The 13,087-nt window shown below is 49.6% G+C and overlaps 2 protein-coding genes across 9 annotated transcripts; one reads left to right on the forward strand and one right to left on the reverse strand.

Moving 5' to 3' along the window:
* The first annotated feature begins 950 nt into the window (after nt 1-950).
* LOC144151494 (uncharacterized) lies at nt 951-5,906 on the forward strand. 3 transcript variants are annotated; one of them, XM_077682563.1, is made up of 22 exons: nt 951-1,223; nt 1,324-1,455; nt 1,860-1,938; nt 2,196-2,241; nt 2,302-2,434; nt 2,495-2,627; nt 2,881-3,013; nt 3,074-3,206; nt 3,267-3,399; nt 3,460-3,592; nt 3,653-3,785; nt 3,846-3,978; nt 4,039-4,171; nt 4,232-4,364; nt 4,425-4,557; nt 4,618-4,750; nt 4,811-4,943; nt 5,004-5,136; nt 5,196-5,328; nt 5,389-5,521; nt 5,582-5,714; nt 5,775-5,906. In XM_077682563.1, exons 1-6 carry the CDS (start codon nt 1,168-1,170, stop codon nt 2,517-2,519), a joined length of 471 nt encoding a protein of 156 aa, XP_077538689.1. In that variant the 5' UTR covers nt 951-1,167; the 3' UTR covers nt 2,520-2,627; nt 2,881-3,013; nt 3,074-3,206; nt 3,267-3,399; nt 3,460-3,592; nt 3,653-3,785; nt 3,846-3,978; nt 4,039-4,171; nt 4,232-4,364; nt 4,425-4,557; nt 4,618-4,750; nt 4,811-4,943; nt 5,004-5,136; nt 5,196-5,328; nt 5,389-5,521; nt 5,582-5,714; nt 5,775-5,906. The 3 variants fall into 3 exon arrangements, with proteins under 3 accessions (XP_077538689.1, XP_077538688.1, XP_077538690.1); XM_077682562.1 differs by lacking the exon at nt 1,860-1,938 and adding an exon at nt 2,688-2,820 and having other exon boundaries at nt 955-1,223; nt 1,324-1,414; nt 1,976-2,241; XM_077682564.1 differs by lacking the exon at nt 1,860-1,938 and having other exon boundaries at nt 964-1,223; nt 1,324-1,414.
* A 2,385-nt stretch (nt 5,907-8,291) lies between these two features.
* Nucleotides 8,292-12,793, reverse strand: LOC144151912 (uncharacterized). 6 transcript variants are annotated; one of them, XM_077683080.1, is made up of 5 exons: nt 12,338-12,793; nt 11,499-11,719; nt 11,092-11,253; nt 10,197-10,349; nt 8,292-8,498 (listed from the first exon to the last, which is right to left on the reverse strand). In XM_077683080.1, the coding sequence occupies exons 1-4, from the start codon at nt 12,507-12,509 to the stop codon at nt 10,293-10,295; spliced, it is 612 nt and encodes a 203-aa protein (XP_077539206.1). In that variant the 5' UTR covers nt 12,510-12,793; the 3' UTR covers nt 8,292-8,498; nt 10,197-10,292. The 6 variants fall into 6 exon arrangements, 5 of the variants coding, with proteins under 5 accessions (XP_077539206.1, XP_077539205.1, XP_077539204.1 ...); XM_077683079.1 differs by having other exon boundaries at nt 11,695-11,724; nt 12,338-12,791; XM_077683078.1 differs by having other exon boundaries at nt 11,608-11,724; nt 12,338-12,790.
* Nucleotides 12,794-13,087: the final 294 nt, after the last annotated feature.

Consider the following 13,087-nt stretch of genomic DNA (forward strand, 5'->3'; position numbering starts at 1 on the left):
GGCGTGGGGCAGTATTACTTGGTCAGGTTTCTTTCACTTCTAAGCCCGCGCACATAACCGGTTGCCGGCGTGCACGGCTTTGGGGGGAGGGGTGCGTGCACGCGGTCCTTGCTGATGGCGCCTCCGTTGTGCTGGCGGGAGGTTTAAACGCGGTCGTCAAACGGCCCAATGCGACTTGTCCGGTGACCTCCCAGTGATCGAGCGGATTGGGTTGGTGTGTTACACGAACAGTGAGATGCCTACGAAGGGGGAGTCAGCTCCTAGCTTGTCCGCGACACTGAACCTTGGGTCCTTCAAAGTTTCATTCAGCTAATTGGCTAGGAAGTATGCTCAATCGCCATTTACGAACAAACGTGTTTCCTTTCATGCACTCCGTAAACTGCGTCCAGCTTCGCAGGTCATTTTCTTCACAGAGTGGAAACGGCACTAATTTTCTTACAGCCACGACTCGTACGCACCCGCAGCGATGGCTAAGGCTAAGGCGTTGTGCTGCTGAGAACGGGGACGCGGGTTCGAGTCCCGGCCACGGCGGCCGCTTTTCTAGTGGATACGAAAAGTCAAACCGCCTGTGTATATACGAGATTTCGGCGCATGTTAAAGATTCCCAGGTGGTCAAAATCAATCCGGAGCCCTCCACTACGGCGCGCCTCATCACCTTCATTTCGTCGACGCGTTGAACCTTTCAATCAATCAATCAATCAATCAATCAATCAATCAATCAATCAATCAATCAATCAATCAATCAATCAATCAATGACTCGTACGCAGTAGCATTTGTGTTCCCGCGCAGTCGACTGTTTCGTCAAGACATGGCGTTTTTTATTCGGTTTCAAAAGCCGCGGAAGACGGCCGGTAACGGCCGCATGATCGATAGGACCGTGCAATCGCGCCAGCCGACATGAAGAACCACCAAGCAGAAGGTTATCTTGCTCCGTGACGCAGCATAAAATGCCTTGTCATGCATGCTCCGGTGGCCGCGCGGCTGCGACTTGATGCGATAACTTTTTCGTTTTGTTTTACAACTGGCAGAATGTTCTGGAAGACCATATCGATGTGAAAGAGTGGAAGGGTAGGCGGTAGCCGACCGATAGCAGCGCTCTGTAATGCCAGGATAAGCGCGTTTTAGAACAAGGGGCACGCCATCTTGCCTGCCGTTCTGTGGCCTGCATGTTGCGCATCGGGCGCAGAGTAGCTGGCGGCGCGCTGACGGCGGCGATGGACAGGTGAGTTTTTTTCCAGGCGGTATGCTGTCTATTGTGGAAGTTTGGTTCGCGCTAAGAGGTGTTTTAATGTAATAAGTGTTGTCATTTTTGTTTCCTTCAGTCGTTTTTCGTTGTGCCTGTGCCATCCCCGCTCCCAACCGGCTCGCTCGGACAAGCGAATACCCGCGAGGGCCTCACGGACTTCCTTCACGGTATGCTGCTTCACAGTCTTCACCGACGACTCTTCCAAGTGGTGAGTTCCGTGGCTGAAGGCCCGGTGCGACGTGCGGCGTGCCCACGAAACCGGCTTTCGTATCATTTTTTTTCGCGACGCTGAACGTTTGCGTATTTGCATTTTCCTAACCGAGCGCACGTTAGCCTCGGAGCCGGACGTTTCCTGGGCCGTCGCGACGCAGGGATTCCGACTGTCGCCAAAGCTTTGCGGTGCGCGTTAGGCTGTAGCTTTCGGGACAGCGGCGCAGTGGCGGTGTTGGAGCCCTTCGCCACTGCCTCTAGCGTCCGACTCAGCTCGGAAGCCCCGTTAAGTTATGGTGATAGTCGGTCTTCCTTTCCGAACGCCGCGGTAGCCGAGGGATATTCACTTCGATAATGCCTTCCGCTCGCACGTCCTCGGTTCGCGCGGCGTTCGGAATACAGTCGCCACCTTCAACGAGCATCACTGAAGCACGGAACGCAGCTCTGCGGTCCGCGGCTCCAAATTGGGGTCGTGGCAAAGGCGAGTGATGGAATTGGTGTCCTTGGTTCCTTTTCAGGTTCGCGTCCGGAACCGCCTCCGCCCTCCCCTTTCCCTGACCCTTGCGTCGTGTCTTATTGCACTTGCTCCTTCCCGCAAACATGCACTACTCATCTGGCTAGGCAGGTACACGTCTCCATCTGTCCTATCTACTGAGCTCGACGACGTGTGTTTTGTACAGAGGTGTTCTGGTAATAAAAGTGGTTCTGTGGCTGTTCGTCTGTTACTTTGCCTTTCAGCGTCCCTTCCCGTTCCTGCCAGGCGTAATCATGGTCCCCGCATTCGGTAAGCCGTGATTACCTTCGAAATTGCAACATTTCTAACGTGATTTGCCTTTTGTTCCAGACCGCCTCCTGCCTATGCGTACCGGCCACCGCCGAGCCGTGCGGGGCCGTCATCGAGACGTCCAGAATGCCGTTCGAGTCGAGCTGTACATGGCTGCGCCTGTCTTGAAATCATTAAACCCTGTTTGCAATCGGTAAGGAAGGGTGATCTCCCTAAACGTAACATTTTTAACGTGATTTGCCTCTTGGTGCAGACCGCCTCCTATGTATGCGTCCTGATTACCACCTTGGAGGACGGTGCTGTCATCGAGCCTTCACGGATGCCGTTCGAGTCGAGCTGTTCATGTCTGCGCCTGTCTTGAAATCATTAAACCCTGTTTGCAATCGGTAAGGAATGGTGATCTCCCTAAACGTAACATTTTTAACATGATTTGCCTCTTGGTGCAGACCTCCTCCTATGTATGCGTCCTGATTACCACCTTGGAGGACGGTGCTGTCATCGAGCCTTCACGGATGCCGTTCGAGTCGAGCTGTTAATGTCTGCGCCTGTCTTGAAATCATTAAACCCTGTTTGCAATCGGTAAGGAATGGTGATCTCCCTAAACGTAACATTTTTAACATGATTTGCCTCTTGGTGCAGACCGCCTCCTATGTATGCGTCCTGATTACCACCTTGGAGGACGGTGCTGTCATCGAGCCTTCACGGATGCCGTTCGAGTCGAGCTGTTCATGTCTGCGCCTGTCTTGAAATCATTAAACCCTGTTTGCAATCGGTAAGGAACGGTGATCTCCCTAAACGTAACATTTTTAACATGATTTGCCTCTTGGTGCAGACCTCCTCCTATGTATGCGTCCTGATTACCACCTTGGAGGACGGTGCTGTCATCGAGCCTTCACGGATGCCGTTCGAGTCGAGCTGTTAATGTCTGCGCCTGTCTTGAAATCATTAAACCCTGTTTGCAATCGGTAAGGAATGGTGATCTCCCTAAACGTAACATTTTTAACATGATTTGCCTCTTGGTGCAGACCGCCTCCTATGTATGCGTCCTGATTACCACCTTGGAGGACGGTGCTGTCATCGAGCCTTCACGGATGCCGTTCGAGTCGAGCTGTTCATGTCTGCGCCTGTCTTGAAATCATTAAACCCTGTTTGCAATCGGTAAGGAATGGTGATCTCCCCAAACGTAACATTTTTAACATGATTTGCCTCTTGGTGCAGACCTCCTCCTATGTATGCGTCCTGATTACCACCTTGGAGGACGGTGCCGTCATCGAGCCTTCACGGATGCCGTTCGAGTCGAGCTGTTCATGTCTGCGCCTGTCTTGAAATCATTAAACCCTGTTTGCAATCGGTAAGGAAGGGTGATCTCCCTAAACGTAACATTTTTAACGTGATTTGCCTCTTGGTGCAGACCGCCTCCTATGTATGCGTCCTGATTACCACCTTGGAGGACGGTGCTGTCATCGAGCCTTCACGGATGCCGTTCGAGTCGAGCTGTTCATGTCTGCGCCTGTCTTGAAATCATTAAACCCTGTTTGCAATCGGTAAGAAATGGTGATCTCCCTAAACGTAACATTTTTAACGTGATTTGCCTCTTGGTGCAGACCGCCTCCTATGTATGCGTCCTGATTACCACCTTGGAGGACGGTGCTGTCATCGAGCCTTCACGGATGCCGTTCGAGTCGAGCTGTTCATGTCTGCGCCTGTCTTGAAATCATTAAACCCTGTTTGCAATCGGTAAGGAAGGGTGATCTCCCTAAACGTAACATTTTTAACGTGATTTGCCTCTTGGTGCAGACCGCCTCCTATGTATGCGTCCTGATTACCACCTTGGAGGACGGTGCTGTCATCGAGCCTTCACGGATGCCGTTCGAGTCGAGCTGTTCATGTCTGCGCCTGTCTTGAAATCATTAAACCCTGTTTGCAATCGGTAAGGAATGGTGATCTCCCCAAACGTAACATTTTTAACATGATTTGCCTCTTGGTGCAGACCTCCTCCTATGTATGCGTCCTGATTACCACCTTGGAGGACGGTGCCGTCATCGAGCCTTCACGGATGCCGTTCGAGTCGAGCTGTTCATGTCTGCGCCTGTCTTGAAATCATTAAACCCTGTTTGCAATCGGTAAGGAATGGTGATCTCCCTAAACGTAACATTTTTAACGTGATTTGCCTCTTGGTGCAGACCGCCTCCTATGTATGCGTCCTGATTACCACCTTGGAGGACGGTGCTGTCATCGAGCCTTCACGGATGCCGTTCGAGTCGAGCTGTTCATGTCTGCGCCTGTCTTGAAATCATTAAACCCTGTTTGCAATCGGTAAGGAAGGGTGATCTCCCTAAACGTAACATTTTTAACGTGATTTGCCTCTTGGTGCAGACCGCCTCCTATGTATGCGTCCTGATTACCACCTTGGAGGACGGTGCTGTCATCGAGCCTTCACGGATGCCGTTCGAGTCGAGCTGTTCATGTCTGCGCCTGTCTTGAAATCATTAAACCCTGTTTGCAATCGGTAAGGAAGGGTGATCTCCCTAAACGTAACATTTTTAACGTGATTTGCCTCTTGGTGCAGACCTCCTCCTATGTATGCGTCCTGATTACCACCTTGGAGGACGGTGCCGTCATCGAGCCTTCACGGATGCCGTTCGAGTCGAGCTGTTCATGTCTGCGCCTGTCTTGAAATCATTAAACCCTGTTTGCAATCGGTAAGGAAGGGTGATCTCCCTAAACGTAACATTTTTAACGTGATTTGCCTCTTGGTGCAGACCGCCTCCTATGTATGCGTCCTGATTACCACCTTGGAGGACGGTGCTGTCATCGAGCCTTCACGGATGCCGTTCGAGTCGAGCTGTTCATGTCTGCGCCTGTCTTGAAATCATTAAACCCTGTTTGCAATCGGTAAGGAAGGGTGATCTCCCTAACCGTAACATTTTAACGTGATTTGCCTCTTGGTGCAGACCGCCTCCTATGTATGCGTCCTGATTACCACCTTGGAGGACGGTGCTGTCATCGAGCCTTCACGGATGCCGTTCGAGTCGAGCTGTTCATGTCTGCGCCTGTCTTGAAATCATTAAACCCTGTTTGCAATCGGTAAGGAAGGGTGATCTCCCTAAACGTAACATTTTTAACGTGATTTGCCTCTTGGTGCAGACCGCCTCCTATGTATGCGTCCTGATTACCACCTTGGAGGACGGTGCTGTCATCGAGCCTTCACGGATGCCGTTCGAGTCGAGCTGTTCATGTCTGCGCCTGTCTTGAAATCATTAAACCCTGTTTGCAATCGGTAAGGAAGGGTGATCTCCCTAAACGTAACATTTTTAACGTGATTTGCCTCTTGGTGCAGACCGCCTCCTATGTATGCGTCCTGATTACCACCTTGGAGGACGGTGCTGTCATCGAGCCTTCACGGATGCCGTTCGAGTCGAGCTGTTCATGTCTGCGCCTGTCTTGAAATCATTAAACCCTGTTTGCAATCGGTAAGGAAGGGTGATCTCCCTAAACGTAACATTTTTAACGTGATTTGCCTCTTGGTGCAGACCGCCTCCTATGTATGCGTCCTGATTACCACCTTGGAGGACGGTGCCGTCATCGAGCCTTCACGGATGCCGTTCGAGTCAAACTGTCCGTCGCTGCGCCTGTGTTGGAATTAAACCCTGGTCGAAACCGGAGTACTGCCTTTGTCGTTTGTACACAGTCGATGCGGCTCGCTGGCTCTGTCGGCTCGAGCGACATCAAGTACTGTGTCGGTCTCTTGTATCTCGTTTCAAACAGTATTTTAGCAAATCCTAGTTGTCATAATGGCGCTTATTAAAGTTGGGAGAGAAAAAAAAAAGAGCGAACAAGTTCGCACTCCTAGTGAGCATAATTCCAAAAATGATTCGCTAGGAGTGCGGTTAGGGACAGCCCTTTACCCCGTATGAACGTCCCACCGTTCATGAAGCGAAGTTCTTACTCGGGTACTTTGTCCTCTGGCTGGTGTGAAAGTGTTCATTCTTGGCAACGTGTCCTCTCAGGATATGGCCCCGGACGGCGAAAAAGGTAAACGAACTTTTGTGAGTAACTTGCTTCGGTTCGGTGTAGCCACCGGCAAAGTAGCATGCGGACAGAAGTCTGACCATTCTTGTCGTCACTCGTAGAGTTGAGTGTAATACTCGGCGTACTGTTTAGTTTTCTCAGTGGCTCTTACTGCACCAATTTGTGTCAGATAAACCATGGCGTGCCATACCAGAGTGTTATCAGATGTAGCTGCTCAAAGATTAGCGATTCAGTATCAAGTGTTGTACATAAATGTGCAGTGAAGGGCTCGATTATGCATGGTGGCAATGCTAAAAACTGTCGCAAAGCGCCTCAGTGACGCTACGCCCCAAGCAGATCGTGACATAGGAGCCTAGCAGCCCTGCCAGAGTGGTGCATTACCTGTGCGAAAGATGTGAGCCTGTGGGGAACCCCGACTGAGTTTTCCCCCCCAGAGGGACGTTTGCTTCAAACTCACCGGAAATAAACAGTGTGCGCGCGTTCCGGTGTTCGTAGTGATGGCGGCGTCAGTGCCTGTTGACGCTGCCAAGAGTCAAAGGACGTTTGGTTATGTCTCCCGCCTACTTGCTTGGCCAGCGGGCTCCTTCATCTCGAAAGCAAGTGTGCCCTGGCAGAGAATTTCCTTCGTGGTCAATAAAAATGCATAAAGTGATTCACGGTTGTTGTCCGCCCTTGCTCCACTCACCAAAGCGTTCGGCACTAATCAGAGGCATCGAAAGCACAGCGGCAAACAAATAATGTTCACATACGGCCATAATTTCGCTTCAAACCAGAGGAGTCATATTCGACGATAGAATATATACATGTACTGAATTAAGTAAAGAAACAGTAATGCGATAACAGACCAAGTAAAAGAAATGAAAGAGAAAGGAACAAAAGTGAAAAAAATTGCTGAAAAGGTACTGAATCAGGCTTACGGCTTATGCGCGGGGCCCGATCTCTGACAAGACGACGGAATCTGCCGGCCACTGTATACTGCCATCTAACCTCCACACGTCATTGGCGCAGAGAAACGCCCTCTCACGGACAGACTCCGCCATTAAATGGCTCTAATAATGTTCCCTAATGCGCGTGGAACTAAACACATGAGTAATTTGCCTGGTCAAGCTAAGGCCGAAAGCTTCAGAACTAGCGCTACTAGCCATGGGTGTACTAATGAGGACGAAATACGTACGTCTCAACTCAGCCCGCATGCAGTCTTTGCCTCAACGGGCGCTTTCTAACCATTCCGACGGCGCCGAAAAGGGCAAGGAAGGCGCCAAGAGGCACGATTTGCGTCGCCGTTATCAGGAAAATCTTTTGCTGATAAGGGGGGTATTTTCAAGCATTCTTTAGCAAAACTTTTCACTCGAAGGTGTAACCATGGTGTAACATTAGGCTTCGCGAAAAGGTGTAAATTTTGACTCCCTTTAGGGTGTACGTGCTGACTCTCTTTTGCAGGGTATAACTACACCCTTTGAGGGAAAAAAGTTTCGCTGAAAAGACCCCTCTTATCAGCAAAAGATTTTCTTGATAACGGCGACGCAAATCGTGCCTCTTAGCGCCTTTCTTGTGCCTTTTGGTGCCTTCAGAATGGTTAGACAACGCCCGTTCAGGCCAAAGATTTTCGGGACGCGTTCTTTAGTTAAACTTTTCACTGGAACTGTGGAAGTATAAGCCCCGCAGAAGGGTGTCAGTCCTCGCACCCGAGAGAGAGAAATATGTTTATTGGCGAGGTTGGCCTAGGAAAGTCAGAATTTGCTCCCTTGCGTGCAGCGTAATGTTAGACCTTTTGAGGGAAACGTTCACATGACATGTGTAAGTTTTCTCTTCGATGTGAGTTTTCATGTGATCTTATTTATTCGTATTCAGAGATCTTAGTGAGTGAGGGTTTGTTCTAAAACGTAGTTTCCCATCCAAATTCCCTTTCATAGTCATATTTTTAATTTTTTTTTTCTTTTCAATTCTGTACATGCACGCCACTGTGCTCAAGCTGGCGTAGCCAGCGAGCTCAGGAGCTTTGATAGAGGCAGCAAATATTTAGAAAACGCTTTTATTTTCGCAATTGAAGCAAGGAGTATGAGTGACATGGCGAGATGCTACGACGTCATGTTTTGGCGGCGTGAAGGATTGCAAGCTTGTACAGAACACAGGCAGGCTTGGACGCGCTTCGGGTTTGGAACTTCCAAGAGGCGTCCTGACTTGTCGAACAAGGCCAGCGCGCTGAAGCCAAGTGAATGCTACATCTGAAAAATAAAAGAACAAGAAGAAAAAGCCAAAGTTACACATATGCAGTAGTCAGGAACGGAAGCAGCTGCGGGCTGGCGACCCGGTTTATTACAGCTCCATAGCAGGGAAGGGAGCAGGCCGATAAGCATCCTTAGGCACCACAGATTACATGAAATTAGTTTTATAGACTTTCAGTCATGCTTCTACGAGGTCGCGGCTTCAATTCCCAGCCGCAGCGGCCGCTTTTCTGATGGAGGCGAAAAGCAAAAACACCCGTGTGTACGAGATTTCGGCGCACGTTAAAAAAAATGGCAGCATCTCAACTCCGTGGATAATGGCGAGGGTGCGGAGTACGGGGACCGTGACATCCAAGTTGCACCTCGAGTGAAATCCGATTTGCGCCCCGACCGTCATTCGATTTTAGTCACTTTGCCTCCGCTTGCCGCGGTTTCATATTCGGGGAAGCTCGTTGTCTTCGTAAACGTTAGCAGCTGCGTGACGCGTCTTACGTTTGTTTCCGTCCATGGCGGGAAGAGGGTATGGGATTTTCAGAACCCGCTTACATACGCGGTGCACCGCGGCGCCATCTCGTGTTTCCGCGTAGCGCCATTTAGCGTAGTTCGATGCAGTCACTGTGCACGTATTACAACTTGATCACAACCTGACTGCACCGGTGCTTTTGCACGTTTTCTCGAATGGACACCAGGCCATTCTTCCCTCGAGGGAAACGAGGCGGCACACGCCGCTGCCCGTGCTCTTACATTCCCTTACTGTGTGCGTAGCACACAACCCAATTTGCTCGACCAGTGAAGACACCAGACAGGTCGCATTTGGCTGTTCGGCGTCCATGTGTAAGACTCCACATGTAAGAGGGTGTGAAACCTATAGTTTTGCATGCACGACCTACCCTCCTTCCTCCGGTCCCCGCATGTGCACGCGTAAACCAGCAACCGCTTATGTGTGTGTGCTTAGCAAAAAAGACAAGAGTAAGCGGCACCCAGAAAATGGCTTCACTGGAATGAAACCGGGGCGTGTGGAGACACAGACTGCTTCGCAGTAAAAAGAATGCTCCCCATGCTGAAAAAGTGGTGCCTTTCACATTTATATTACTGCAGAGCATAACATTACACTCATAAAACTTCCCTCCAAAAGTATATGCCAGCTTGTAAAACTTTAAGCTAAAGGGGCCATGCAGACACAACACAAGCTTGGTTCATTCGAAAGATCGCCACGTTAAAATCATAGTGACACCACTTTTAATGTGCACTTCACCCAAATAAGCTATATAATTAGGAAAAAAGGGAATGGCCATGCCACCCACTAGCTCATTTCCTGCAACAGAGCCTACATGTCCTATGTGCCCAGCTGTGCGATTGGCTGAGGCCGGCAAAAGCAAACACAAATTAGGTACGGCTTGCAAGCTTTCCAGATGAGCTATTTGCCTATAAATGTAATGCATATTCATTTTACAGTAGTACGAATGGTGCGCAATAAAAGTACAAAATACACATAAGCATAGAAATACCGATGAGCACTGCTGTTGGTACTGGGCACACTATGCTTGTTGTAGCTGCACAGCAGTCCGCCGCTTTGGAGTTGTCTTACGTGACCCTGTTTGTCGAGCATACCCCATGTTTCACAAAAGGATTACTTTCTACAGTAGCAAAAACAAGCCAAGTTCTGGGACTAACAGAAAGAAAGCGTTAAGCACCTACTTTCTTCACAGCCAGCACCGTAGACGGCTCGCGCTGGTGGTGCCGCCAGGCTTGTGCTGGCGCAGCTGGTGTCGGGTGCTGGGGGTTCTGCAGGGCTCATGCTGGCAGGGAGCTGCAGGCCATGTCCACTCTTTTCACTCCCTGGAGAGGTGCCTGAGTCACATGAAAAAGTGTTGCACTCTTAAAACAATACGCAGTACAGGCAATCAGTTTTAATAAATTGCTCCGCTTTTAAAGGAATTTAAAGGTTGGTCAATACCATTCTCAGCACACACAAAATCGCAAACAAGTCATTCTACATAGGTGCAGATTGTCCTTTTATGAGACTAACAAGTCACTTTTAGGGTTGGGGCTGTATCAAAAATATAGAGCAATAAGTTGTGTTGCCCACTCATAGTCACATTGTTAGCAAGTCTGCTACAAAACATAAAGCAGCATTGCCGTGTTCCTGCACTTTCACTAGAATTGCAGTTTTATTAATTTTTTTTACTAGGCCTTCTCTTCCAAACAATCTCATTGTCAAAATCCTTTACAGCGAGTAAAGCACTTTCAACGGGCAGTAATTTATGCAGTGCCTGCAAAAAGGCAATGACTAGCAACTAGATAAACCAATAGCTCAAAATCTTCATATATAAGCCACGTGACAAGGTCATGCTGCAGGGCAGTTTTGTTTTCACCCGCCCAAAGAAAGGAACCTGTTCAATCAGGGTGTAGGCTCCGTAGATGGTTAAGCCGCATGTTTGAGGAAGTGAAACCTTCCTTGCAACAGTTGACATTACAGCCAACTAAGCATGATAGCAACTGCAGTATCTGGTACGTTGCTTAGCTCATAATAGTGATAAGAAGCCATGCACACAGATGGAGCATTGTTTACGCACTGGTGAAAAGAACTTGCCGGCCGCTCCATGGTGAGTGATCGCAGCCCCCGCATCTCGGCCTCCAATTTCACGACCCTCTTCCTTAAAACTGCTACAGGGTCTTGGTCCCTTGCGGCAGCTCGAAGAATGATGTCGACCTTCGCTGATCTTTTCTCTGCCTTCGCAGTTTTTTTGTCTGCCTGCAATGAGAGGTCAAGAGATAACATGCCATACTTGTTCCGAGCCTTTTCAACCAAAACGACACCTATTTAGAGCAACAAGCACACTTCAGTGTCATTTTACACGTGTTTAATGATAGCTATGAGGTCAACTTTCACGCAAATATTGACTTCCCCTAATATACATACCTGAAAGTGGTGGCTATTCTAGCGCCTTGGCGTTTATGTGCGCCATGTTCGAGAAGAGCGTTTACAAATAAACTTACTGTAGGGGCTGCTGGCAAGACGGCCTTCACAGAAACACCACAATTTCGAAGCTCGTACAGTCGGCAAAAGGCTTGTCTATAACGCGCGAGCGGCGTGCTCTGGACTCGCCTGGTTTGAGACCAGTAGAATGCGCGACCCGCATCAGCGCCATGGCTCTTTTCCTTGTCGCTGTGCCCGTCGCCTTGACTTCCGTACCTTCTTTCGTCGTCAGAAGCGCTGCCTGCACTGCCGGACCGGGAAACAATAGCGGCAATGAGCGATTGGTAGTAGAGCGTTGGCTGCGTTTAACTACGTGCAACGCTTCTTTTGCAGCGCCCTACACAATTTGGACGCGGCAGTTCCAGGCGCGCAAATGAGAGGCGTGTCTGCAGCAAATACGACTACGCTTTTTATTTCTTTTCTTTGGGAGGGGGGGGGGGACATTTTAGAGGCAGGAAGTAGCCAATGCAAAACGCCTAGGTGATAGCCATAGCTACTTGCCCGATTTAAAAGTCAACAGCAACTTGCGCCAAAGTAACAGTGAAACAATTCAAAAGAGAAAAGACCAAGCAACTTTCCTTCATGTCATTGGCTGAAGACTACGAAATGACAAAACGGAAACGTAGGAGGCAGCAATATCTGCGACAGCTGCCTACACTCGCAGCAGATTGTGCGTGCGAAACGACTGCAACGAGCGCACTGATTTTCACAGCTTAACCAGCACATCCTGCGCTCATCGGTTCATTTGTGCGCAGTTCAGTACATGTTATCTCCGTTCGACGGACGGGAACAACTCTCGTGGCATGTTGGTTCGTCGCAGGAATGCGTTGAAACCAGTTTGACACGAAAGAAGACTCACCGTCAATCATTCCTCTTCCAGTCAAATTGAGCTGACCGCTCTTGCGTGCCAACTTTATCAAATCCACACTCAGCGCGGGCTCTTTTTTCTGGAGATCGAAGCATGCCTGCGGATTGGGCCTGGGATGTTGCGCTCTCAGCTGGGCCTTCGGGATCCGAGACGTGACCGACATGACGCTTCAACGAAGCGGCCTGAAGAGAGCGAACGCGCGAAGTGGCGGCTTTTGCTTGCTAAGCCATTGGTATTTGTAGCACGGCACTAGTTCACTCTACACGGCACACAGCACCCGGAACCTCTTCTTCTACCGCAAACACTCCGCCGGGCCGACACACAGACTCACGGCGCTCACGGCATACAAAATCAAAACGCAACGTGAAACGGCGCCGTTACAAAAAGTACGACAAACAACACAAAAACAAAAGGCAACGTCTCGTGCCACACGTGTGGCACAAGCCACGCCTCCCTGGCAACGGCTGCTGCCACAAATGACGTCACAATGACGTCATAACATTAATTGTCATTATTTTGTGTACTGTAGTCCGAAATACACATTTTTTTTATTTGCAGTACAAAATAACGCACCATTGAACTGCTAAAACTTTTCTAAACAAATATTTTTTGTTCTTGCGGGAGCAGCCGGCGATGCTGCTGCCCTGCTGCTGCCAGCTGCCGTATCGCGTACATGGAGTCCTGCCAGATCCCGACGTCAAGTGTTCAACCACCTCTTGGCATTCCTCGAGGCCACTGGAC

This window comes from Haemaphysalis longicornis, unplaced genomic scaffold (assembly GCF_048455015.1).
Source record: "Haemaphysalis longicornis isolate Haplotype H1 unplaced genomic scaffold, Haemaphysalis longicornis Haplotype H1 scaffold_9, whole genome shotgun sequence".
NCBI classification, from domain to species: Eukaryota; Metazoa; Arthropoda; class Arachnida; order Ixodida; family Ixodidae; genus Haemaphysalis; species Haemaphysalis longicornis.